Below are 25,793 nucleotides of genomic sequence, written 5' to 3'. Positions count from 1 at the left end.
GGGAGCGGGTCACCCTGAAGAGGGTGGCCGGGCGATTATCTGATGACGCAATGAGGGTGGAGTAGTAATTAGACCTCGCCACCCTCATTGCCACAAGGTAGGATCTAACATGTATCCTTACCTGTGTTCGGTCGGATTCGGTTCGGGTAGCCCTCCAACTGCTCTCTAGGCGTCTTTTCCGGCGTTTCATCTCTCTCAGTTCCTCGGTAAACCAAGGAGCTAGTTGAGATCTACGTCAGGTCAGAGGCCGCAACGGCACGACTCGGTCCAGTGCTGCGGCTGCGGCCACATCCCAGGCCGCCGCCAGAGTTTCTGCCAAGTCGTGACCTAGATCCTCCGGATATGGCCTAAGCTCCGTCAGAAACCTCTCCGGGTCCATCAGGAGCCTGGGACGGAACCATCTAGGCGGTTCCGTCTCCCTGCAGCGGGGGGAAGCGGTCCGGAAGTCCATCCTAAGGAGTGCACTCAAGCTAGTGGGGAACTATAGCTGTTTTTCAATACAAATTCTACTTCAGAGCAGTAGTAGTCCTTATTTGAATTCTATGTATTAAACTCTCAGCCCATGAAGAAGATAGATCATGGCAGTTTGCATCACCAAGCTATGTTCTCAATCTATCCAATAAAATGTGATACACCTGGGAGTATTTTAAGTGGGACATTAGTGAAAGACCAATAAAGTAAAATCTTACAGGTGGTCCTGCTGGCCCAGGAGATCCTTTGCTGACTTCAGAGCAGGAGCAAGAATGTGGAAGGGCAGGGCAGCCTTCTTCATCTCTCTAACAACAACAACAACAACAAAGTTTGTGTTATATTCAGTATATTCCAAATTAGGATATTCGGAATGCTAGTTACATGTTCCTCTTTTGCAGACCTTTTCAGACATAGTAATAATTGAATTGCAAATGACTGAATAAGTATCCTTAATGGGTAACATCTTACCATAGCTGGAAGTTCACAGCACTTATCTCTATTGGCCCATGAAGTGGAGCAAACGATATCAAACATCTGCAGCTGGAACTGGTTAAGGAAAAAATTTCAAAATGATTAGGCACCAACTAATAAAAACATAACAAAAACTGAAGACAATAATCACTCATGATTTCCTTTTTTTGTTCACCAAACCATGAACTGAATGCTTACCTATGAGATATGATTGTACAGATTTAAAAATCACCCCCAATTTAATCAAAATTTCAACTGAAGGTGACTACCAAATGGAAACTTAAAGAAACTTATTTATCTCCAGAATCATTTTTACAGCAGCCCATAACTCTTCTATTTTAAAGAGTAATTTATTTCCCGGGAATATACAGTATTTCAGGTAGATACAATGACGCTGATGAAAGCATACACATTTTTGTTTTCCAAAATTATTCCTCTTTCACCTCCAGTACCTAATCCTTCAAATGTCATATTTTTTTTTATATTGAGAACAATGCAATAACTATTACCCCTATTGCATAAATCAAGTCCGAAATCAGAGTTAAAATGAATATAAAACTGTAAATATTTGTTGAGAATCCATAGCTGAAGCCACAGAGTTTAAATTTAGTTTCCTGAACTTTCCATTCTGAAATAAACAATTGCACATAAACCTCCAGGTGCCAATTCACCTCTCATGCAACATTTCCAACAGAACAAACAAATAGTTTCTTTAAATGATGCCCGAAGGAACAGAATTCAAAATAAGAATATATACTAGCCTAATTCATTTTGCCATATCTGCAGACATGACTCTTCTACAAGGGGGATGTTCAGTTAAATTCAACAGAGGACCTGGTCAGAGAACACAGGATACCACAGGGAGCATATTCTTTGAAATTTACAGATTGGCCCATTCCAAAGGAAGCACGTATGCCNGACATAAAATAATAAGAAGCCTTCTATGAAAGAACGACTGTACTCCAATTTAGTAATCTCAACCAAAATTAGCCTTTCACAGCCAATCTCTTAAATAAATTTGGAAAATCAAGTTTATATTTGTAGCAGTTCTTTGCATGTCCTAAGAAACATTCTTATTCTTAAACTTTGCCTACAAAATCAACATTTGTCAGCCATCCTGTGTGAATCCCTCACTAGGATTCACTGAGAAACATCTAGGACAGACATGTCAAACACAAGGCCCGGGGGCCGGATGCGGCCCGTGAAGTGGTTTCATGTGGCCCGCGAAGCCATCATGGAAACAGTGAGGGAACAGCCCCCGCTATCTTGGCCCTGGCTCAGGCCGGCCGGGAGCCAATGGACAATTTTGTGGTGGCCATCTATGCTGAAATGCATTCAGTGTTAGCTCCACAAGGCCGTCTGGAAACAGCGAGGAACCAGCCCTGCTGCATCAGCCCCGCCCCCTGGGTGCATGCTGGGGAGGTGTCACCCTTTGTGAGGAATGAAGAAATGCACCATGCCTTGGCGCTTGCCCTGGTCCCACCCCCTTCTGCCAGAGACCCTCAGATCTGTCCTACTCCTGCCCAGGCCCCCACAGGCACCCTTGACACGAACGATGAAGAGCTGGCCATGCCCACCCAGTAGGCCACACCCATTCCATCCACGCCCACCCAGTAGGCCACACCCACCCAGCCCCCCAAGGGCAACTGCAATGCTGATGCGGCCCTCAATGAAATTGAGTTTGACACCCCTGATCTAGGACCACAGAACTAAATCAGAATTTTCTGCTGGTAGAGAAGAATAAAGCATCTCTAGGACTGGTTATGTACAACATGCTAGATTAAGCTAAAATGGACTTTGGTGTTTTGGAATTCAGCTGGCTGTGAGAATCCAACCACTAGGAAGTTGTCTGAACTGGATTGATGTCATGCTAAGTGATAATATGGTTTCTTTGTTTGGATCTAGTATGGACTTAACACAAAACTGTGTTTTGATCATCTGGGTATAGCACTGAAACATAGTATAAATTCACATACCCAGTTTACAGTATGTAAAATTAAGTCATAGAAAAACAAAGCAAACTGAAGTAGATGGATGATTACTATTAATTCTTTCATATTACCCTTGGACCTTGGCTTCCATCACGTCCCGGTGACCCTGTAGGTCCTGGAATACCCTGAGGAAGATACAAAAAAACCCCAAATTATACAGTACACTTCAACACACATTTCTGCTAATAACAACAACAGTAATAGTGTAAATTTTACTTATCAATATTTCTAAAAGAACACATAAATTTAAATATAGATTGATTAATGGCATTACCCTGCCCATTTGTAACTTTTGTTGAACCATGAAGCTCACAAGATAAATGTTCTGACAGAGAGTCAGATAACATTGTATGCAATTGCTTTCAGCAGACAAGAATATGGTGAGCCTTTGTTATAAGCCCCCAGCAGCACAGAGGTAGCTGAGTCCTGGGCATAAAACTATGGAACATATTCTCCATACTTTTATAACTGTGAAGATTCAGCCCTGACACTAGCAAGGATGCCAACTCAGATAACACCTTCCACCTCTAGTTCTGAAGCTTCCTTCTTGCAACACTGAGGATCTGTCACAAGCAAAAGGTGGAAGATCCCCAGGACAAGCAAGGTGACCTGGAGGACCGAGGAGATGCTGGCATTAGAGGACCAAGTCTTTAGTCTACTTGAATCTGAGAGGATTTGCTATCTAATTGTTGGAGAGAGACTGGTCAAGCCAGGGGGAGGAGTCAAACAGGGAATTAGTCCTTGAATGCTGTTGAATCTTATCTAGTCTTACCAAGATATAAAATCTTAGTCTGTATATAGGATTGAGCAATAAACCAGCTAATTGAACTCTTCACGTGTGGATCTGGTTGTTCATGCCTATCGTTAATGTAAGACATCATGCTCTCAAGTAGTACCTTGAGACAAATGATAGTGCACTTGTACATTGAAAGCAAAGAGCACTAGAGTGGAGTACTTTTAGTAACAGTTCTACCCACGAACAAAAGTCTACTCAGAAGCTCACAAAGAAACATGGACAGGATGGTAACAAGCCCCAAAATTTCATGCCATTCCTCATTTGGAATTTAAGTTATACAGCCCTAAGAATAATGCTACCAAGACCAAGAATTTAGAGTCCAATCCTCCCTGATGTTCTCCAACTTCCAATTGATAGCCACCAACATATATGACAGGAGCAAAATTCACAATAAAGCTGTAATTAATTTCTCTGATTGTGAAGGATTACCGTAATATTAGTAATAGTAGTCAGTCACTCATACCTGGTCATCTCTCCTCTGGGTTACTGCAATGGGCTTTACATGGAGCTACCTTTGAAGAGCATTCAGAAGCTACAATTGGTTCAGAACACCCCAGCACACAGACAGTTCTAGAGTCCCTCAGGATGGCACATATAACACCACTGTTGCCAAGCTGCACTAATTGCCGATTTGCTTCCAGATCCAATTCAAGGTGTTGGATATCACCTTTACACCCCTTTATGGATGGGTCCAGGATATCTGAAGAATCATCCTGCCCCAATGGGATTGGTCCACCCCACATGTTCTGGTGGAAGAGGCCTACCATGGACCCCATCAGCCAAGGAATTTTGGCTAGTGGGATATAGGAGAAGAGCCTTTTCTGCTATGCCGCTCCCCCCAATCCTTTGGAACATCCTGCCTCCAGAGGTGAGGTCTACCCCCACTCTCCTGGCCTTCTGGAAGTTACTTAAGACCTGGCTCTGCCAATTGGCATAGGTCCTGATGGAGATGCTATAGGCTGGAGTTAGCTGGTGCAATGACAGAATGAGGCACCATCCCTGCTCCGTGGTTTTTAGTCAATGCAATTCTTTTAATTTTAACTGTTCCTATGTTTATAATTTTTATACTTCTATTTTTATTGCATTGTAAGCTACCCATAATCACTCTAGATAGTGAGATAGGCAGCATAGAAATTTAATAAACAAATAAAACAATACAGCTCTGAAATATCTGATGACCGAGTAGCTGCAGTGACTCCATTCTAGACCAGTATAGCCCAATGGTTACCTGAAGTCCTGGGCGCCCAGTTTCTCCCCTTTCTCCTTTTTCTCCGGTTGGTCCCTGAAAACGAAAAAATATTCTTTATTGTTCATTTCACTGCCCTCCTTTTTTCCCTCATCCAAACAAAATGATTAATTGCCAATTTCTTTCTGGAGAAGGAGGAAAAAAGGAATTCTAACATTGCTTTTCTGAGACTATGGCAAGAAAGTTTTCAATTGTGAAAGAAAAGGTGGGATTGCCCCTCATTAAATCTATAAGCCAGGGCATCTGACTCTTCTTTAATTGTAGCTTGTTTAGATCTCCAATTGTTGGGCAGACTATACATCCAACATTACGCAAGCAGACTTTTAACCACAGAGTTGGCTTTCTTAAGCTCCTCTCTGCCTCCACCTTCTCATATTTGTCTTTTCATATCAAGTCTAGAAGGGAAGGAGAGAAGAAAGCAATCTGCTGATATATCCCTAAAATTATACAGAAAAATAGCAAGAGGAGAATCGCTAAACATAAAGTATTTTTCTTACCCTTATGATTGCAGTCGCTGAAACTACATGAATATAAAGATCACTACTGGATCAGATTAAAGCTCTGTCTAACTCAACTTCCTAGTTCTGAGAGCGATATTTATAAAACAAATGCTGCCAGAAGCATAACACAGAAGTGTTAGCACTTTTCCACTTGTATTCCTCAGCAACTGGACAAGAAGTATCTGCATAATAATAAACCTACCGGAGGTCCTTCAATTGAAAGTCCACTTGGCCCTTGTGGGCCAGGAGGCCCTTGGGGACCCGTAGAACCAATTTCACCTCGAGGTCCATCAGGTCCCTAGGACCAAAAAGATCATTATAAATTCCATGCTCAAAATGTAGAATTATACATTTTATTTATTTACTGAACATATTTTACCCTGCTTTTTATGCTAACACATCTCAGAAATGTTTACAAAACACAATATAAAAATAATGAAAAACCTGTATAGTAATTTCTAGCAGGACCTCATCTGATAAGCTCAAAGATCAACCAGGTCTATAACAGTCAAGACATGTTTTATTGAGTACTTTAAGATGTGGCTCACCTTAATAATGTATTGTTCTAGAGATGTTGAGCTAATCTGAGCAATTTCTAAAGGAACTTCCTAATTTGTAATTTTGGAAAGTAGAAGATCAGCAGGCATTTGTTGAGAAAATCACTGTTAAGAGTTGACAATGGAGCAGGTGATAATTATAGCAGTATTCAATAATCATGGGAAGACATTAATATTTTATCTTGCTGAGAGTTTGAATTATAGAACATATGGCCTGGAAGGGATTTCATAGGTCAGCAAGACTAAGCCAATAGCTAGTATAGAAACCCAACAAATCTACCCAACAGGTGGTCATCTAATCCTCATTTGAAAATCTCCAACAAGTCTATCATTTTTTTAAGACTGGTTCTGATTTAATGGATCTTCCCATTAGGGAGTTCTCTTACTACTCAGGTAGAATCGCCTTTCATTTAGTTTCAACTTACTCATTCTTGTCCTGTTCTCAGTTTCAACATGCCCTCTTTTGCATGCAACAGAGCTACTTGACTGAAAGATAACTAGCAAAAAAGAGAGTTTATATACAGCATTTTAGTTTCCCTGAAAGCCTAAGGAGAGCAAACTATGGGTGTTTAAATGCTGTAAATAAGTTGTGGAAATTTTTCTGGGTCAGCAGACACAATTCAGAATCCTGATTATTTGTTCATTCTTTTTTAAACCATTGTTGACCAGTGATGCTGAGACTTTGAGGTGATATTAGAGAGGGAATCAAAGCATTTCCTCTATCATAAATGGTGTGATCCCATTCCCAGACTTATTATCCTATATGGGGTGTGTGTGTGTGTGTGTGTGTGCCAAAATTACATTGTTCAATTTCAAGACATTTTTGATGGTGTAATCTACTGCAGACTCCAAGTCTTGTGTGTGGGCACTCTTGTGTTTATGAACGGATATGTAGGTGGGCTGTAGGAATTGTATAAAAACAATACATCACAAAAACATTGGCATTCCTGAAACCTTTCACCATTTTGGTGCCAAGTATATGTACCAGTATGTAACAGTCTGAGTTAACATCCTTCTTTGCAAAGCTCTAAACTGAATGTAGAAATAATAGAGTTGAATAAGAGTAACAGAAGGTGCCATGATTTCTACCCATTATATAAAAATCCTTGCACTTTTTAGCAATTTTCCTTGGTTTTTCCCCCCCCCCCAAAGTGTTTTTCTCCCAATAATATTTATTAAAAAAAGATAACAAAACAAACAACGCATAGGTCACATTCTACATAGACAATGAAATCATTAGGTGGGCTGGGGCTGGGATATACACAGGCTATCATGCAGAAGGAAGAAGCACTGGCAAGATACCTTTGGACCATCATCCCCACGGCTACCTTTTGGACCTCGGAGACCTGGACCACCCTGTCAAAGACATTTAAGATTAAAGAAATCAAGTGTTGTTCAATGTGGCACTGTGTTTTTATCTCCTACTCAAGAAAGATCCTATTCAGAGTTGAAGCCAAATGCCCATCCTTTAACATATCTCGGTTTCTTTTCCAACAGACACAGTTCAGTACTACTGAACATAATTTGTTCTCTCATTTCATAGCACTTCTGTTTTGGGTCCAAACCTGGTTGCAGAATTCACCAATACAGAGGGCATCATCACCCTCATCAACCATTATCATCTCCTCCTCCCTCTCCTCCTCCTCCTCCTCCATATACCAATTCATAATTCACTATTCTATCCATAACCCTCCCCACCCCTAAATATGCTTATTTTTCTTAAGGAAATCAGAATTGATATTTGGCCTTCACAAATCAGAAATTTTCTATACAGATACCATTTCTGACTCATTTTTTGCACTTTTCTTGATCTTGGAAGCCAGAGAACTACTCAGATGAGTGACACTTGAGTAAGTGCCCAAGAGTAGAATTCTGTCTTACTACTGGGACACTTAGCAAGGCTATGTTTATTTTAAAAGCAATGCAGAAGAAATACAAACCCGACATATTTTGAAGGTATTATATTAGGGAAGAGAGAAATGCTAAGGAGGTTTCTAGGCATGACCATTATTGTACAAAGATCCTATCCAATGTCCACATTTGGTGGTCCAATAATGTACCACATTTATTCCACCACTTCCTTTTTTCTTTCAACAAGTATCAAATGAGGAGAAAAGGATGGAATAGCTTAAAGTTTTGATTATCATCAGTAGGAAACAAACATCTGGAAAGTTTTTAGCACTCTAAGTAATGGAACAAGAGCAAAGAAGCCTTACTGCATGTTTACCAGTACCGTTATTTCAAAGCAACATCTAGAAACAAGAAACCTTATACGTGAGACACACAAATGTCACATCCTTTGTGTCCCAGTGCCTTTCAGATTTGTAAAGGCTACCACTCAAGCTAGTGGGGAACTATAGCTGTTTTTCAATACAAATTCTACTTCAGAGCAGTAGTAGTCCTTATTTGAATTCTTTGTGTTAAACTCTCAGCCCATGAAGAAGATAGATCATGGCAGTTTGCATCACCAAGCTATGTTCTCAATCTATCCAATAAAATTTGATACACCTGGGAGTATTTTAAGTGGGACATTAGTGAAAGACCAATAAAGTAAAATCTTACAGGTGGTCCTGCTGGCCCAGGAGATCCTTTGCTGACTTCAGAGCAGGAGCAAGAATGTGGAAGGGCAGGGCAGCCTTCTTCATCTCTCTAACAACAACAACAACAACAACAAAATTTGTGTTATATTCAGTATATTCCAAATTAGGATATTTGGAATGCTAGTTACATGTTCCTCTTTTGCAGACCTTTCCAGACACAGTAATAATTGAATTGCAAATGACTGAATAAGTATCCTTAATGGGTAACATCTTACCATAGCTGGAAGTTCACAGCACTTATCTCTATTGGCCCATGAAGTGGAGCAAACGATATCAAACATCTGCAGCTGGAACTGGTTAAGAAGGAAAAAATAATTTCAAAATGATTAGGCACCAACTAATAAAAAACATAACAAAAACTGAAGACAATAATCACTCATGAATTCTTTTTTTTGTTCACCAAACCATGAACTGAACGCTTACCTATGAGATATGATTGTACAGATTTAAAAATCACCCCCAATTTACTCAAAATTTCAACTGAAGGTGACTACCAAATGGAAACTTAAAGAAACTTATTTATCTCTAGAATCATTTTTACAGCAGCCCATAACTCTTCTATGTTAAAGAGTAATTTATTTCCCAGGAATATACAGTATTTCAGGTAAATACAATGACGCTGATGAAAGCATACACATTTTTGTTTTCCAAAATTATTCCTCTTTCACCTCCAGTACCTAATCCTTCAAATGTCATTTTTTTATATTGAGAACAATGCAATAACTATTACCCCTATTGCATAAATCAAGTCCGAAATCAGAGTTAAAATGAATATAAAACCGTAAATATTTGTTGAGAATCCATAGCCGAAGACACAGAGTTTAAATTTAGTTTCCTGAACTTTCCATTCTGAAATAAACAATTGCACATAAACCTCCAGGTGCCAATTCACCTCTCATGCGACATTTCCAACAGAACAAACAAATAGTTTCTTTAAAAGATGCCCGAAGGAACAGAATTCAAAATAAGAATATATACTAGCCTAATTCATTTTGCCATATCTGCAGACATGACTCTTCTACAAGGGGGATGTTCAGTTAAATTCAACAGAGGACCTGGTCAGAGAACACAGGATACCACAGGGAGCATATTCTTTGAAATTTACAGATTGGCCCATTCCAAAGGAAGCACGTATGCCCACTTGTTTTGTTTGCATCCAATTGTGTCCAATTCTTGAAGACTGCCTGCAGTGCTCTCGGCAAGATTTCAGAAGTTCTTCATCATTACCTCCTTCCTAGTGCTGAGAGAGAATGGGTGGCCCAGATTGCCCAAGTGGCTTTACGCTAAGGCAGTGGTGGCGAACCTATGGCACGTGTGCCAGAGGCGGCACTCGGAGCCCTCTCTGTGGGCACACGTGCCGTTGTCCCAGCCTTGCCTCCCCCCACAACCCCCTTCTCACCAGGAGCCCCCCTGGAGAAGAGTTGCCCCCGAGCGTGGCCCATGCAGAGCAGCGCAGCCAAGGACATGGCAACCAGGCAAGCGTAGACAAGACTCTGCCCTCACGCCCCATCGTGCACAGTTGATGCTGCGGGGCACGGATAGAGAACGTGGCCGCCATGGCGCTGCTGGGCTGCCTGGGCGATCTGTGGCGGGCCCTGGAGGCAGTGAGTGGCCCTGCGGGCAGGTGGGGTGGGGCTGGAGCGGGGGCGGGGGGGTTGGAGCAGGGGCGGGGCCAGTTTTTGGGCACTTGGTCTCTAAAAGGTTCGCCATCACTGTGCTAAGGCAATCTTTTCTTCACCATGGACCCTGTTTAAATATCTTTTGTGGCTACAGACTATGGCCACAAATTCCCAAGACTTAACTCAAGATTTAAATCATTACATTTTTTCAAATCTTCACGGATCACAGGTGGAGAACCACTGTGCTAAGGCAAGACTAGAATCTAGTTTGATGGCTTACACCAAAATCATTAACAATTTTATTATATTGTATTCTATCACGCTGGCTGAAGAATTCTGGGATTTGAAGCCCACAGATGTTACAGTTGTCAAGTCTCAGAAACACTGCATTATATGGAGTAGGACACCAAGGTTCAAAGTATGCACTCTGGCAATCATTTTTGTTGTGCTTTGCCACCTAAAAGGAACTTTCAAACTTACTATCAGAGTGCCAGATATGGTTTAGAAGAAAATGTATGAGGGGTTGTTGTTTTTTTGCTCAAATTAAATAAAAAATCATTTTAGAGCAAACTGAAGCATTCCTCATGTTTTAGCCTCACAGACCATAAGATAGCATCAAAACATAATGTCCTGAAAAATACACTGTACCTAATCAAGAGCACAGACTTTGTTAAAGCTGATTTTGTGAAAAGAATGTTTCTTTACTGAGAAATATGTTTTGAAATGCATTTTTGTGAACTTACATAACCATCAACCAATTTAATTGCAGGCAACCATTTTTTGCTTTCTGTGGGTGTATTTGACCACTTGACCACTTATCATTCATACAACCATGATTTTCCAAACAAAAGCCATCATTTCTTTCCTTTTATTTTCTTACAAAGCACCCTTCAATTGCAATTTTTTACAAGTTGGCCTTTGTCATTCCCTGCTGGAACATGGCCACAGAGGTTGCTTGGTTCAATTGTCTTGTAGGAGTTGATCTATGAATTGCCAGGCTTAAGTCAGACATCTGAAAACACTTCTTTGTGCAAAGCACACAATTTTTTATATGGAGGGACGGCAAATATGTACTTCACAGGCCAAACACACTGACGTTTATGGGTCTCTTTTGGTTAAGAGAGTTCAAAGGGCACAACCAGATTGTCCAGCTTTGAAATTAAATCCACCTCTTCTCTCCTATTAAATTCTCTTCTTGCTTGATTAGATAATCAAGTCTCCCCAGAATATAACAATGTTCTAGAAGAGCTTCTCTTAACTTGTTGAGAACTATCATCTTGAAAAGAAGGAAGTACAAACCAAGAATTCAGTATGGTCAAGAACCTCCCAGAGAGTGACCCAAATGACTTTTCCCCACTTGCATTTAAGCAGAACACAAAGATGCCTTGACAAAGTGTTGGAACATACATTCAGTTAAACACGAATGAAGTTGATGGTGGTATAGCTGAATTAATGCTTTTCTGTCTAGTTACAGAAGGGGTTATATCAATCCCTGAATGAATAAACTGAAGAACCATCTACCCAATGGGATTGGCCTGCCCCACTTATCCCAGCAGAAGGGGTCTACTGCAAATCCCATCAGCCAAGGAATTTGGCACGGATTAGGAGAAGACCATTTTCTGCCCTTTGGAACATCATGCTACAGGAGGTGAATCCACCCCGACTCTTCTGGCCTTCAGGAAGGACCTGAAAACCTGATTCTAGGTGATTGATGCAATGACAGAGAAAGCATCACCTCCTCTCCACCCTATGTTTTTTAGTCTGCATTTAATCTTTTGCAGTTTTAATCTCTGTTTACCTTTAGAATTGTTTTTATATCTCTGTTTTTACTATATTGTAAGCCTCTCAAAGTCATTTTGGGCAGCAAGGTGGATCAGCATATCAATTTAATTACTGAATAATCATCCAGTTCTATCTCAGCCCCTTTACTTACTGGTGCAGAACTGTCTCTTGGTCCTCTTGATCGAACCATCCTTCCCAGTACTTCAATCCCATTAGAAGTGATATTTCCTGCTGCACTGATAATCTTCTCACCCACTTCCTTGCAATCAATCACTACTTTAGCCGTGGTTTTGCTGATAACGATATGCAGCTGGAAGAGGAGAGGGAGGTTTTAACACACAACAAGGAAGCCCCAAAGACGTACATAAACCGGAGCTCTTTGTACTGATATTTTTAATGCAATTCACAGACACACTATTGCTTTCTCAAGTTTCGATATGCACAGAGGGCTGCTTTCTTCTACGTCCCTCACTGTTATGTATCTTAAGTAACCTGTTAGCCCCTAATTCTGTCTTGCAGCTAGGCAGGAACTTGCCTATCACTAATGGCAAAAAAGAAAGACCTGGCTGAAGATTGAGGATTGAAGGATAAATGGGGCCTATGCAGAGACAAAATGGGCAGAATCAGCCTGCTTGATCCATTCCTCTGTAACAAAAAAAAAATGCACAACTTATGTGGATTTGTGTGGCTTGTCAATGGCCAATTTCCAAAAATATGGAGATCAGGGTATGCATTGAGAGAATGTCTCAAGAGCTTTGGGGGGAAAAATAGGTGGCATCTTAAGGTTTAAGACATTTATTTTGACTCTTGAAATGTCCCCAAACCACTCTAAAAGTAAGAACCACATCAACTTTATTAGCCACTCCAGAAACAGAAAGTTCTCCAATAGAATTTTGTTTAGATTTTTTAAAATCTTGCCTTTATTATTTTTATAAATCACTCAAGGCAGTAAACATATCTAATACACCTTTCCTCGTCTTTTCCCCCCCAAAACAACAATCCTGTAAGAAGTTAGGCCAGAGATAGGCAACCTTGGCTCTTTTATGACTCATGGACTTCAACTCCCAGAATTCCTGAGCCAGTATGGCTCAGCTTGGAAACCTCTCCCTTTCCCCTCAGCATGGCTGGCTCAGGAATTCTGGGAGTTGAAGTCCACGAGTCATAAAAGAGCCAAAGTTGCCTACCCCTGAGTTAGGCTAACAGAGAGTGATTGGTCTAAAGCAGTGGTTCTCAACCTGTGGGTCGGGACCCCATTTGGGGTCGATCGACCATTTCATGGGGGTCGCCAAGCAAGGCTGTCCGCCATTTTTTTTGTCCATTTTTTTCCCCTTTTCTGGCGGGTGCCTTACCTCCCTTGGGCTGGGCCAGCTGGTGGTCGTCCTGCTCCGTCTCTGCCGCTTGCCAGCTACGCCTCGGCCGGCGCAGGGGGCGGAACCACGCATGCGCGGCGCTCCCGGGCAGGGAAAGTCCTCGACTTACGACCGGTTTAGTCCTCGACTTACGACCGGTTTAGTCCTCGACTTACAACCGGTTGGGGTCGCAGCATTAAAAAGGTTGAGAACCACTGCTTTAAGTGACCATTCTTCTATAGTGGGCAAACGTTCCATTTTCCAACATTGACAAATTTTTAAGAAGGGTGTTGAAAGAAATCTGGAATGGACCTGCCAACTCTGTAGCTAGTTCACTGCAAGCATGCTGGGAGAACTGTGGTACTGTGTCTGGGACAAAGAGTTGGCAGTTTCAGGGATTGCTGGATGCTCTCCAGCCTCATGACACTTGTTCTCCATCCAGTCACAGGCTGTTTGCTGCTTCTGACCACAGCTGCATTGATTTCACTCAAGCTTTGCTTGCTGCACTTCTCCGCTCAGCTTCTCCCAATCCTGTGCCCATGTGCACAAATGCCTCACTTTTGGAATGACCTAAAACGGTCCAATTCTCCCCACGTTACCCTCATTTTAAAAAGATGTCCATCTGAATGCATTTTTGTCTATGGCAGCGGTTCTCAACCTATGGGTCGTGACCCCATTTGGGGTCGATCGACCATTTCACGGGGGTCGCCAAGCAAGGCTGTCCGCCATTTTTTCCCCTTTTCCGGCGGGTGCCTTACCTCCCTTGGGCTGGGCCAGCTGGTGGTCGGCCTGCTCCGTCTCTGCCGCTTGCCAGCTACGCCTCGGCCGGCGCAGGGGGCAGAACCACGCATGCGCGGCGCTCCCGGGCAGGGATAGTCCTCAACCTACGACCGGTTGGGTAGTCCTTGACTTATGACCGGTTTAGTCCTTGACTTACGACCGGTTTAGTCCTCGACTTACGACCGGTTTAGTCCTCGACTTACGACCGGTTGGGGTCGCAGCATTAAAAAGGTTGAGAACCACTGGTCTAAAGGTACTCAACTGGCTTTCATGGCTAAAGCAGGATTAGAACTCATGGTCTCCTGGTTTCTAGCCTGGTGCCTTCACCACTAGACCACGCTGTTTTCATTTGTAGGGTTGTTTTTGTGTGTGTGTGTGTGTGTGTGTGTGTGTGTGTTTTTGGCACATTGGCAATTTTCAGAGTTATAATAATTTAAAATTAAAGAAAATAAAACAAAACAATACATAAATAGAAGAGGGCTAAAATATTTAATACTGAAGACTAATCCCAGTAGAAAACTATTCTGCTAGAATGTAAAAGAGAGTGGTATAAAATCGTGTAAACATTTAGACAGCTGCCAAATTGCTCCCCTTCTTTCTAGACAAGTTAAACAACAATTGTCTTACTTCACCCTTTTGCAATGATATAAGCTCTGAAACAGAATTTGGCAGCTTTAAAAGTGACATCATTTTTACAGTCTGAGAAGAAATGAAATTAAGAATCTGTTTGTCTATCAGAGAACTCAGTCAAACAAAAAATATTAGTTAGGTCTACTTACTCGGACATTTCTTGAGGCCACAAAAGGAACACTAGTAAACCACATGAAGCCCCCCCCAGACCACTGTTTTTTGTATATTTTCTCTACAAGTTTAAAACCTCATAAATTTGGGAGAATAGAGCAATAAGAGAAAGACAAGTTCTTTCATATTTTAAAGATTTTTAAAGTTTTTTTCCCCAAAAAAATGCTTTTCCAAAAAGCAACTGGACTTTTTTGTTTTTTGCCTTTGAAAATGTTTCGCTTGTCATCCAAGAAGCTTCTTCCGTTTGCTTCTTGGATAAGAAATGAAACGTTTTCAAAGGAAAAAAACCAAGAAAGTCCAGTTGCCTTTTGGAAAAGCACTTTTGGGGCAACAGTGATGTGGATGACTGAGAATCTCCATATATATATTTTAAAGATGTTTTTGAAGTGTATTTCAGCAAGTGTCTCACCTTATGGAAACTTCCATAAAATATTTTCTTTATGTCAGACCCTTCAAAGGTTACCGTCTGGAATTCTCCTTGGTAGTCATAATTGAAGAAAGTCAAAGTTTTGCCGTCATCTGCACAGTGTAGGAGAGAATAAGGCTCAGAGAACTATCTATTTTTTTTCTTTTTAAGGTTATATACTGGCTCATCATATTTCCAGGCAAAAATCACGATCAGCCAACTGGCCAAGGAAGAGCACAAATTTCTACATTTCATCAAAACTCATTCCCAAAACTAGGCAACCTATATAGGCAAATGGAAAGGGAGTTTTGACAGGTGGATAAATTGTTCTCCTAGACAAAATGCCGGGATTTAAATCGGTTAAATCTGAGCATCTCACAGGCAAAAGAGAAGCTATTTAAATCCACTTCCTCTATGCCTATGCAAGATCATTGAGTTTAATGAAATTCCTGGTCCTTTTTGTAAAACAAGAGATACGAAGGACATGCAGATATAAATGACAAACGTGGATAGTCCTGGTCAAAAAATGACATATAGTGAACTCATAAGTATCTCACCTATACCTTCCATGGGAAAAAGTGATTTATTAACATTGGGGGTTTTTATCAGATTTTAATCCCACTTTTATTACTTTATAGGTAACTCAAGGCAGTAAACATACATGTGAATGGCCCAAAGTCACCCAGCCTAAAGCGGGACTAGAACTCACAGTCTCCTGATTTCTAGGCCAGCACCTTAGTCACCAAACCACACTAGGTCTCTCATGCATCATATTATAAATAAGATATAGCACATAAATTAGTAGGAAACCCTATAGAAAACTAGAGAGAGAAAAAACATTTAGGATTCCTTGTAAAAGAAAAAAGCAACTATGACTTCTTAAGTCCCTCATTGATAACGTGCAAAAAAAAAAAAAAAAAATAGAGATAGAACTAATCAATCACAGAACACCCCAAAACCACAAACACTTACTATCCAAAATAACTCCAACCAACGGCTCATAGCTTTCATTTAAAATCTCCCACAGAGCAAATGGCTCCAGAGGTGTTTCGGGAAGGATGCGGAAGAGAAACGTTATGGTGTAATCTGATGGGAGACCCTCTGGATGTACATATCTGTGAAAGGAAAATAGGTTTGCAGGAAGTGATGTTAGCACAGAGAAACCCTACATTCAAGAATACCCCGTTTTCATTCACCCAAGGCTACGGAAGGCTGTGCAGACTATATCAAGTGCCAACATTTATAAGTAGATTAAAAATTATAAGCCATATGGGGGCAGAACTGAGGAAATAGGTGCTTTAAGGGGACAGTCTAATTTTGCCCCTCAAACACTTGCATAATTTTAACTGGGTGGCTTTTCCAACACTGGACTAGAAGCTCTCCAAGGACCCTTCCAAGTCTGTTAGTTTGTTAGTCTGTAAACTTTATTTAAAGGGCTCATTTTGGGCTCATCAATTCTATGAATGTTTGTGAGATCACAGAAGAGAGACTGAACTGTTACAAACAATTGTTATATCTGTGCCCTTCAATCTATCCATTCTGTCAATCATGATAAAGTTGCAGCTTCCCTCAAACACCTTAATCAATCCTTGCCCTTTAGTCCTATCATAATTATAGTTTTGAGCCAATCTTATTAGAAATGTGCTAGATGGATCCCCATATCCTCAAAATCAGTATGTCCCATCAAACTGCTTACAAGATTCCTGAGCAATGAGGATCACACACTCCATACACAGCTGATGAATGCATTCCTATGGCTAAATGTTTTAACATTAATGCTTTTCCTAACTTTGACTCTTGTCCATGAAATTGGTTGCTGGTACTGTTCCATATTTTAATGTTCTTTTTTTAGGAGTGGAGAATGTTATACACCTGTTTATATCTTTTTTCCCCAGCCTGCTGCCCTCCAGATGTGTTGCTGCTATCTTGGGAATTCTGGGAATTGTAGTTGCCTCACAGCTGGAAAGCACCAGGTTCAGAGAGGCCATAAGACATTATGTTTTTAATTTGCTGGGCTTTTATTGTGGAAAAAAGCTTGGATATCAAATTCTTAATACAAATAAAATGAACAAACATATATAACTCGCCTTATCCCTCAGCACATTTTTATGGCTGCTAATTTTTCTGATGGCCGATAACATTGCAATGTGATAAGATAAAATGACTTTGCATAAAAATTTCATATTGGATATACAAAACATGCAATAAAATTGCAGGTTTTATTCCAAAAAGCTTATAATAATATTGATTTTAATGACTGATATTTCTATTCCCTGCTTGTTATTTTAAATAACTGGGAGGTTTGAGAACACAGACCAAATTTTCCTACTTAAAGCATCCTTAAACTCTTGGAAGATATATTGCTAATTGCTAATGCAATTAAGTAAGAAATTTCTTTCATCTTTTATAATTCTCAAGATGAAAGCTCACATATCCTGAAGCAGGTATGCAAATAAGACTAACCACGCTGAAACAAACAAGCATCTCCTATTGAGGCAATTTTCAGTTCTTCGTTGGACATCTAGAAGAAGTGGTTTGAAGAAAGCAAAGTCTATGATATTCAGCTAGACCAGGGGTCTTCAAACTTGGCCCTTTTATGACTTGTGGACTTCAACTCCCAGAATTCCTCAGCCAGCGGAAGTCCACAAGTCATAAAAGGGCCACGTTTGAAGACCCCTGAGCTAGAGTGATCCTTTTGGTAGTATATACTCATGGCTTAAACTCTCAGTAACCTTTTGCTCATCCCTTCTGGGAACACCCCCTACAACGACAATGAGAGCAGGATTTGTGGTATTTATATTGTGTCCATATTGATGGACAATATGAACACCATACCAGAATTACAGATAGCCCTCAACGTACAACTACAACTGACCCCCAAATTTCCTTTGCTAAGCAAGATGGTTGATAAGTGAGTTTTGCCCCATTTTATGACTTTTCTTGCCACAGTTTTTAAGTGAATCACTGCAGTTGTTAAGTTAATAATATGGCTGTTAAATGAATCTGGCTTCCCTGCTGACTTTGTGTGTCAGAAGACTGCAAACGATGATCACATATGAGCTGTGGTGGCACAGTGTTTAGAATGCAGCATTGCAGGCTAACTCTGCTCACTGCCAAGAGTTCGATCCTGATTGGTTCAAAGTCGACTCAGCCTTCCATCCTTCTGAGGTTGGTAAAATGAGGACCCAGATTGTTGGGGGCAATAGGCTGACTCTATAAACCTCTTAGAGAGGACTGTAAAAGTACTATGAAGCGGTATATAAATCTAAATGCTATTACTAAGTGCTATCACATGACCCTGGGACACTGCGACCATCATAAATACAAGCTAGTTGTCAAACGTGCGAATTTTGATCACGTGGCCATGGGGATGTTACAGTGATTGCAAGTGTGAAAAATGTCATAAGTAAATTTTTCAGTGCTGTTGTAACTTTGAATGGTCACTAAACAAATATTGTAATCATTACAGAAGAACCATCATAACAGATGATACTATATCTAGTATAGTAGGAGTTGCAATCTGAACACCCATTTGAAACAGATGTCCAAGGTTTGGCTTGCCATCAACATTTCATCAATATTCCCGAAATAAAGGGATATTGGGGTGGCGGGGTGTGTGTGTGTGAATAATTAGGAAATATCTGCAGGCAAACAAATGAAAGAGAAATTCAAATGGATTGTGTCATGGGATCAATTACAATTTAAACTTGGTGGACTTTTACTGGAGGGGGGATGTCCTCACTTGCAAGCTTAGAATTTTGAAAGAAATCAAAGGAATGTCCCTAAGCTTAGAAAAAAATTCAGATATCCCTAAATCTGAAGGGATAGAAGGATTATTATAGCTCTTAACTATAGGAACTTGCTGTAAGACATCCAGCTAATGAGCAAATCAAATACTTGCTCCGAAGTTTTAATCACTCCCATTTTCACATCTCTGGTTTCTAGGAGACAGCCTTTGTACCTCCAGAGACAACTTTATTTAAACTGGGAAACATAACTAAGTGCTTATTACTTATACATTATTGACTTGATTTGTTCCAGTTGTACACAAGGGTTTGGTTTGGAAAATAACATGCAATATTCTTAAGGTTTACTCTTCCCTCCTCCACCCATGTTCCTCTAGTTGCCACGTTACAAATTTGGCTTCCCCTCCCCACCAACTTTGCTTTTCTAATCCCTAAAATCTGCAAGAATCCACATATGAGCTGAATTAGCTTTATCTCTCTCCACTTAACAAAATGCTCTTTTTTTTCCAGGCAATACGTTTCTCCCTCTGTTTTCAACATTCAGACCTCATGCCAGACGATGAACCATTTTAACAAATAACGAGGGATTTTTGAGCATAAGTCTGGCCTCAGGAAAGCTTAATCCTGGGAACACGCCAGTGAATGTGTAGGCAGCTTCTCATTAAGAGCAGAGATGGTTACTGTAAATGTTTGGGAGAAAAAGGATCTGTTCCTATTTTTTCTTGGAAAGCAAATTAAAATTTCAATCCAAAAATAATACGACAGTGAGATGTCTACCCAGGCATCTCTCCAAAACCAGCACAACTTGTAGACTTTTTTTTCTTCTTAACAACTTTTTTTTCTTCTTAACAAATGAATAATTGATTAAAGGCAGAATGATGGATCGCCAAAGATTAAACAAGTCCCAATATGGAAGGATGTCCTACTGTGAGCAACTCAGGATACTGGTGTTGGGGTGTTTTCCATCCCTACAAAACCTTTTGCACATGCAGAATAAATTTAATGCCCGGAGAAACTTACAGCCATAACCCAAAGTGGATTTCATTCAGAGCTGCAGAACTAGGTGCAGTTAGTCTCTGACTTATGGCTGGTCGCTTAGTGACCCATCAAAGTTACAATGAAACCCCCCCCCCAAAGCCACTTATGACCTGGATTTGAGGTTCTGATGGCTGCCCTCTTGCAGTCATGTAACAACATTTTGGACACTCAACAACCAGCCCGCATTTATGGCTGTTTGTGGCTCCTGATGGTTGCCTCGTTGTGATTTATGATGTTTTCCCCAGAAACAGGCATTTACTTCTGGTTTCCAGCAAAAACCACCCTGTAGCAAACAATGGGTTCATTTAGTGGCTGCAGCATTCACTTAACGACTGTGATGTTCGCTTAGCAACTGCCACAAAAAAAGATAGTAAAATGATATGGTCACATTTGTTCGTGGTTGTTAAGCAAACATCGTGGTTGTTAAGTTTACAATCTTTACAACAAGTCATGAGTTACAACCAAAATTGCGGCCTCAATTATGAATATAAGCCAAGGATTACCTGTACCACTGAAAGTAATATACTGTATATGCTTTGGTGATTCACCCACATGTCCCTTGACTGCCTGCAGTGGTTTTATCCTTTGCCCACTGTACTCTGCAATTTCACTGGAGAAAGCAATTGTGTTGGGAAGAGTCAGCAGTAAAAGGAGAATAGGCTGCCAAAGAACACGATGGCTTGACGCCATCAAAGCTGATACCACCCAGAGCACTGAAAAACTCAAAGAAATAGTGCTAGATCGGAAGATGTGGAGAGATCTGGCCCATAGAATCGCCAAAACTCAGACTCAACTAACTGGATAACATCATCATCATCATCAACAACAACAACAAAACTCTGCAATTACTGGGAAAGAACAAGGCTGCAGCGTTATCCATAAATGCAGTGCAAATCTCTCCTATTCCCATACAAGCTAAAGGTTCAAAATATGTATAAGAGCGGACGTTCTTCTGTGTCCCGCTGCATATGCCAAGAGTAGTGATTTGCAACGGTGAAAGGTCTCAAAACACACCCTCCTTTCCATATAAAATGGCTTTATTGGAAAGTAACAAAACTGAATAATGACGTCTAGTTTCTGATCTTTACATAGGGAAGGCTTTGTGCCACTGTTAGATATGTGTTGGCCACACTACTGCTCAGTGCTTTTGAAATAAACCATCTAGTTTAACCTGCACAGGACTGACATTCAGCAGATCTAGGTAGTTATTCAACTGCAGTCAAACATTTATAACATGGCTTTGAAGTTTTAATTAGAGATTTCCTGGCGAAGACAAGCCTATCAAGTTCCAATTTCAGTCTGGGTCTTTGCCAGAGTTCTATCTACTACTACAACTGAAACTTTAGCCTTAGTTCTCTCTGGAGCCTCTCTGTAGATAAGATGAGGGCTATCCCTTTAGGTTTCTGATGTCTTAAGTAGCCATATTAAATATTGCCCTTCCCTGAAATTTTAGGCTGGCTGCTGCTTAGTGATTGTTCCAGCTTCAGTCTCCAGCAACAGCAGATAATCTAGTCCATTTATGTTGGAACTACACACCACAGTTCTGGATACAGAAATGTCAATTCATTGCCTTACATGGCATGAACACAGCAAAGATGACTAACAACAAGTATTGGACACCAGATATGTCACTAGAAGGCAGAAAAAAGAAACTGCATCTCACTTACATTATTTATTTATTTATTTATTTNATTAAAATTATAATTAAAACCCCCTCTAAAAGTTTCCCCTAGGCCAGTCCCGCAAGCTGGAATAACCATGTCTTAAGGGCGCGGCGGAAGGAAGGGAGATCAGGGATCACCCTGATCTCTGGGGGCAGTTCATTCCAGAGGGTGGGAGCTCCCACAGAGAAGGCCCTCCCCCTTGGGGTCGCCAGCCGGCACTGTCTGGAGCCTCCGGGTGCTCCTCAAGGGGAGCCCCATGTAGAGAGCATTGCAGTAGTCCAGGCGGGAGGTGACATTAGCCATGTCACAAGGGGGAATTCACTGGAGAAAACAATTATGTTGGGAAGAGTTAACAATAAAAGGAAACCAGGCTGCCAAAGAACATGGTGGCTGGACACTATCAAAGCTGACATCAGCCAGAGCATAGAAAAACTCAAAGAAATAGTGCAAGATCAGGAGATGTGGCGAGATCTGGCCCATAGAATCACCAAGAGTTGGAGACAACTGAATAACATCATCCTAATCAACAGCTTACGAGCTTAAGATTTTGCATGGTGGTATACATTTGATCATTTCTGATTCCTTTGCTGAAAGAACATACAGGCAGTCCTCAACTTACAACAGTTTACTTAGTGACCGTTCGACGTTCCAACAGCACTGAAAAAAGTGACTTATGACCATTTTTCACATTTTATGACTGTTGCAGCATTCCCATGGTCATGTGATTTACATTCGGATGCTTGACCACTGACTCACATTTATGATGGTTGCAGTGTCCCTGGGTCATGTGATCCCTTTTGCAACCTTCTGACCTTCTGAAGTCAATGGGGAAACCAGATTCACTTAACAACCGGATTACTAATTTAACAACTGCAATGATTCACTTAACAAATATGGCAAGAAAAGTCATAAAATGGGGCAAAACAAATTTCTCACTTAGCAACATGTTAGGCTCAGTTGTGGTTGTAAGTTGAGGACTACCTGTATATCCTTTTCCCTTTAAATTACCCCACAGCTACAGAACCAAACAGGTAGTCCTCAATGTATAACTGGTTGCTTAGCAACCGTTTGAAAATATGACAGATTCCTCCCAAAAGGTGCTTATGACCCAGTTCTGATGGCTGCCCCTCTCCCACAGTCATGTAACTTATTTTTGATGCTTGACAACCAGCCTGCATTTATAGCTGTTTGTAGCATCCCATAGACATGTGACCACAATTTACAATTTTTTTCCTGTAAACCAGCATTTACTTCTGGATTTCAGCAAAAAACCCCATAAAAATGATGGGCTTGCTTAACAACCATGGTGTTCAATTAACAACCTGATACACAACAAAAGGTCACAAAATCAGTCATCAGACACATGATGAGCCACTTTACGACCGTCACAAATTATGATTCTAATTGGCAAGCCCTATTATGGTCGTGTGTACAGTATAGCATCCATATATAAGGGAATCAAACCATTCACTGATATTCTTACCTAACTGTTGTTTGTGGTTTAATCTGAACAGGAAAAACTCTGGAGAGTTTAAACTGGGTTATGTCCTGAACATGCCAGCTTCCAACTATGGGGTTTTTTTAGGGGGGGGGGTTTGTCCAGGCTAATTTGTGCTCATTCAGATGAAATGACATACAGTGGTACCTCGGTGCTCATCAGTAATTCGTTCCGGAAGATGCGCTGAATACTAAAACCGATGGGTACTGCGAAAACCACATGACCCGCTATTTTGGAGAAATAGCAAGTCATGAGGCCACCGACATCAGCAAGTTCTTCCTTGCACATCAACTACCAGGAGAAAGATGAGCGCTGGAGCAAGATTTCTGCTTCAAAACACGTTGAATACTGAATTCAATGGGTTTTGAAGCAGTCAAATGCTGAGGTATGACTCAGGGTTATATTGAGGGCTGAAGCAAATGTTTTTGATTGCCTTCTAGAAGAATCAAGATCACGTGAATCAAGATCACGTGAAGTATTAATACCACTTTACAATGCCTTGGTAAGGCCACACTTGGAATACTGCATCCAGTTTGGTCACCACAATGTAAAAAAGATGCTGAGACTCTAGAAAGAGTACAGAGAAGAGCAACAAAGATGATTAGGGGACTGGAGGCTAAAACATACAAGGAATGGTTGCTGGAATTGGGTATGTCTAGTTTAATGAAGAGAAGGACGAGGGGGGACATGATAGCAGTGTTCCAATATCTCAGGGGTTGCCACAAAGAAGAGGGAGTCAAGCTATTCTCCAAGGCGCCTGAGGGCAGGACAAGAAGCAAGGATGGAAACTAGTCAAGGAGAGAAGCAACCTAGAACTGAGGAGAAACTTCCTGACAGTTATAACAATTAACTAGTGGAACAACCTGCCTCCAGAATCGGTGAATGCTCCAACACTGGAAGTTTTTAAGAAGAGACTGGATAGCCATTTGTCCGAAATGGTGTAGGGTTTCCTGTCTGAGCAGGGGGTTGGACTCGATGACCTCCAAAGTCCCTTCCAACTTCATCATCATCATCATCATCATCATCATCATCATCATCATCATCATCATCATTATTATTATTAGTCAACAGTGGAGGAGAAGGAAGAGAAATCTGGGCTGCAGATGTAACACTAAACTTTGACTTAGTCCTGCATCTCAGTGCAAACACTGACCCAACCTTGCAAATTAAGCTAAGAGGCATCCATCAGATTTCTGCTTGGAATTCTTTCAAGATGTTTACAAATTAGTGAGAAATCTCTCCGGAAAGAAGGAAATGTGTGAGGGAGAATTTCCAGATGCTGTTTCTTTTTCCCACCATCTCTTTCCCTAGGCAATATCCCCCTTATCAGGGAAACTTGTAAGCCAAAATGCTTTTTTTGCTTGTTTGTTTTTGTTTTTTAATGCAAAACAATTGTCGTCATGTACAAAAATTGCAGGATATTTTTGTTACTTTATACAGTTTTAGTGATATGTGCATGCACATGCAATGTATATTTGTGTGCAAGGGTGTGTGCAAACACACATGCATATATCCATATACCAATATTCTGTATTTGCACATATGTATTTGCACAGAGCAAGATGAATGGTTTCTAAATTTAATAAATAAATAAATAAATAAATAAATAAATAAATAAATAAATAAATAAATAAATAAATAAAGTAAGTAAGTAAATAAGTAAATAAGTAAATAAGTAAATAAGTAAATAAGTAAATAAGTAAATAAGTAAATAAGTAAATAAATAAATAAGGCACAGTAATTCCAAATAATTGAGCTCCCATTCTCAGATGCAAAAATTACATTGATATTACATTGTTAGGTTACATAAGTTCTTTTTTAATAGTTGTCTACAACTATAATATTACAGATTGTCCCTAACTTCTGACTATATCAAGTTAAGCAGGTCATCATGTGACTACACCTGATTTAACAACCTTTTTGGAGACGGTTGTTAAGTGAACGTGGCAGTCGTTAAGCAAATCCATTGTTTGCATTGGTTTTTTTTTTCCAGAAACTGGAAATAAACATCGTAAATTGCAGTGATGATGTGACCACAGGATGCTGAAAATACCTGTAAATATCGGTCGTTTGCTAAGCAATCCAAAATGCGATCACATGACTAGATCTGGGGAGGTCTGTTGTAACTTTGAATAGTTGCTAAATGACCAGTTGTAGATTTAAGACAACTTGTATAGCTGTAGGAGAAGAGCAGGCAGAGCTGGGGCGCAGACTTAATGCGTCATCGGTTTAGAGTCCTTGCATTGCCATAAGAGAGCCAAATCCAGCCCCTCTTAAATTCTGTTGACCCTCATCTAGCATCAATTTAGTGCTGACCATTAGTTGACTAAATTCTTGTGCAAGGGTCTCCAAACTTGGCACCACTTTAAGACTTGTGGACTTCAACTCTCAGAATTTCTCAGCCAGCCATGCTGGCTAGGGAATTCTGGGAGCTGAAGTCCACAAGTCTTAAAGTTGCCACGTTTGGAGATCCCTGTT

General features: G+C 40.6%; 1 protein-coding gene across 1 annotated transcript in view; it reads right to left on the bottom strand.

The window, feature by feature from the left end:
• COL14A1 (collagen type XIV alpha 1 chain) overlaps window positions 1-25,793 on the bottom strand; it is a 136,376-nt gene that overhangs the window by 47,453 nt on the left and 63,130 nt on the right. Inside the window, 9 exon segments of the mRNA XM_029286115.1 lie at window positions 3,005-3,058; window positions 4,958-5,011; window positions 5,678-5,773; window positions 7,335-7,388; window positions 8,595-8,681; window positions 8,848-8,925; window positions 12,185-12,343; window positions 15,373-15,482; window positions 16,342-16,484. Of these exon segments, the coding sequence (XP_029141948.1) occupies window positions 3,005-3,058; window positions 4,958-5,011; window positions 5,678-5,773; window positions 7,335-7,388; window positions 8,595-8,681; window positions 8,848-8,925; window positions 12,185-12,343; window positions 15,373-15,482; window positions 16,342-16,484 (835 nt within the window).

Source organism: Protobothrops mucrosquamatus, unplaced genomic scaffold (genome assembly GCF_001527695.2).
Source record: "Protobothrops mucrosquamatus isolate PMUCROS unplaced genomic scaffold, P.Mucros_1.0 scaffold2934, whole genome shotgun sequence".
Classification (NCBI taxonomy): Eukaryota; Metazoa; Chordata; class Lepidosauria; order Squamata; family Viperidae; genus Protobothrops; species Protobothrops mucrosquamatus.
The sequence above is the reverse complement of the archived record's forward strand: the minus strand, read 5'-3'. Positions and strand labels throughout refer to the sequence as shown.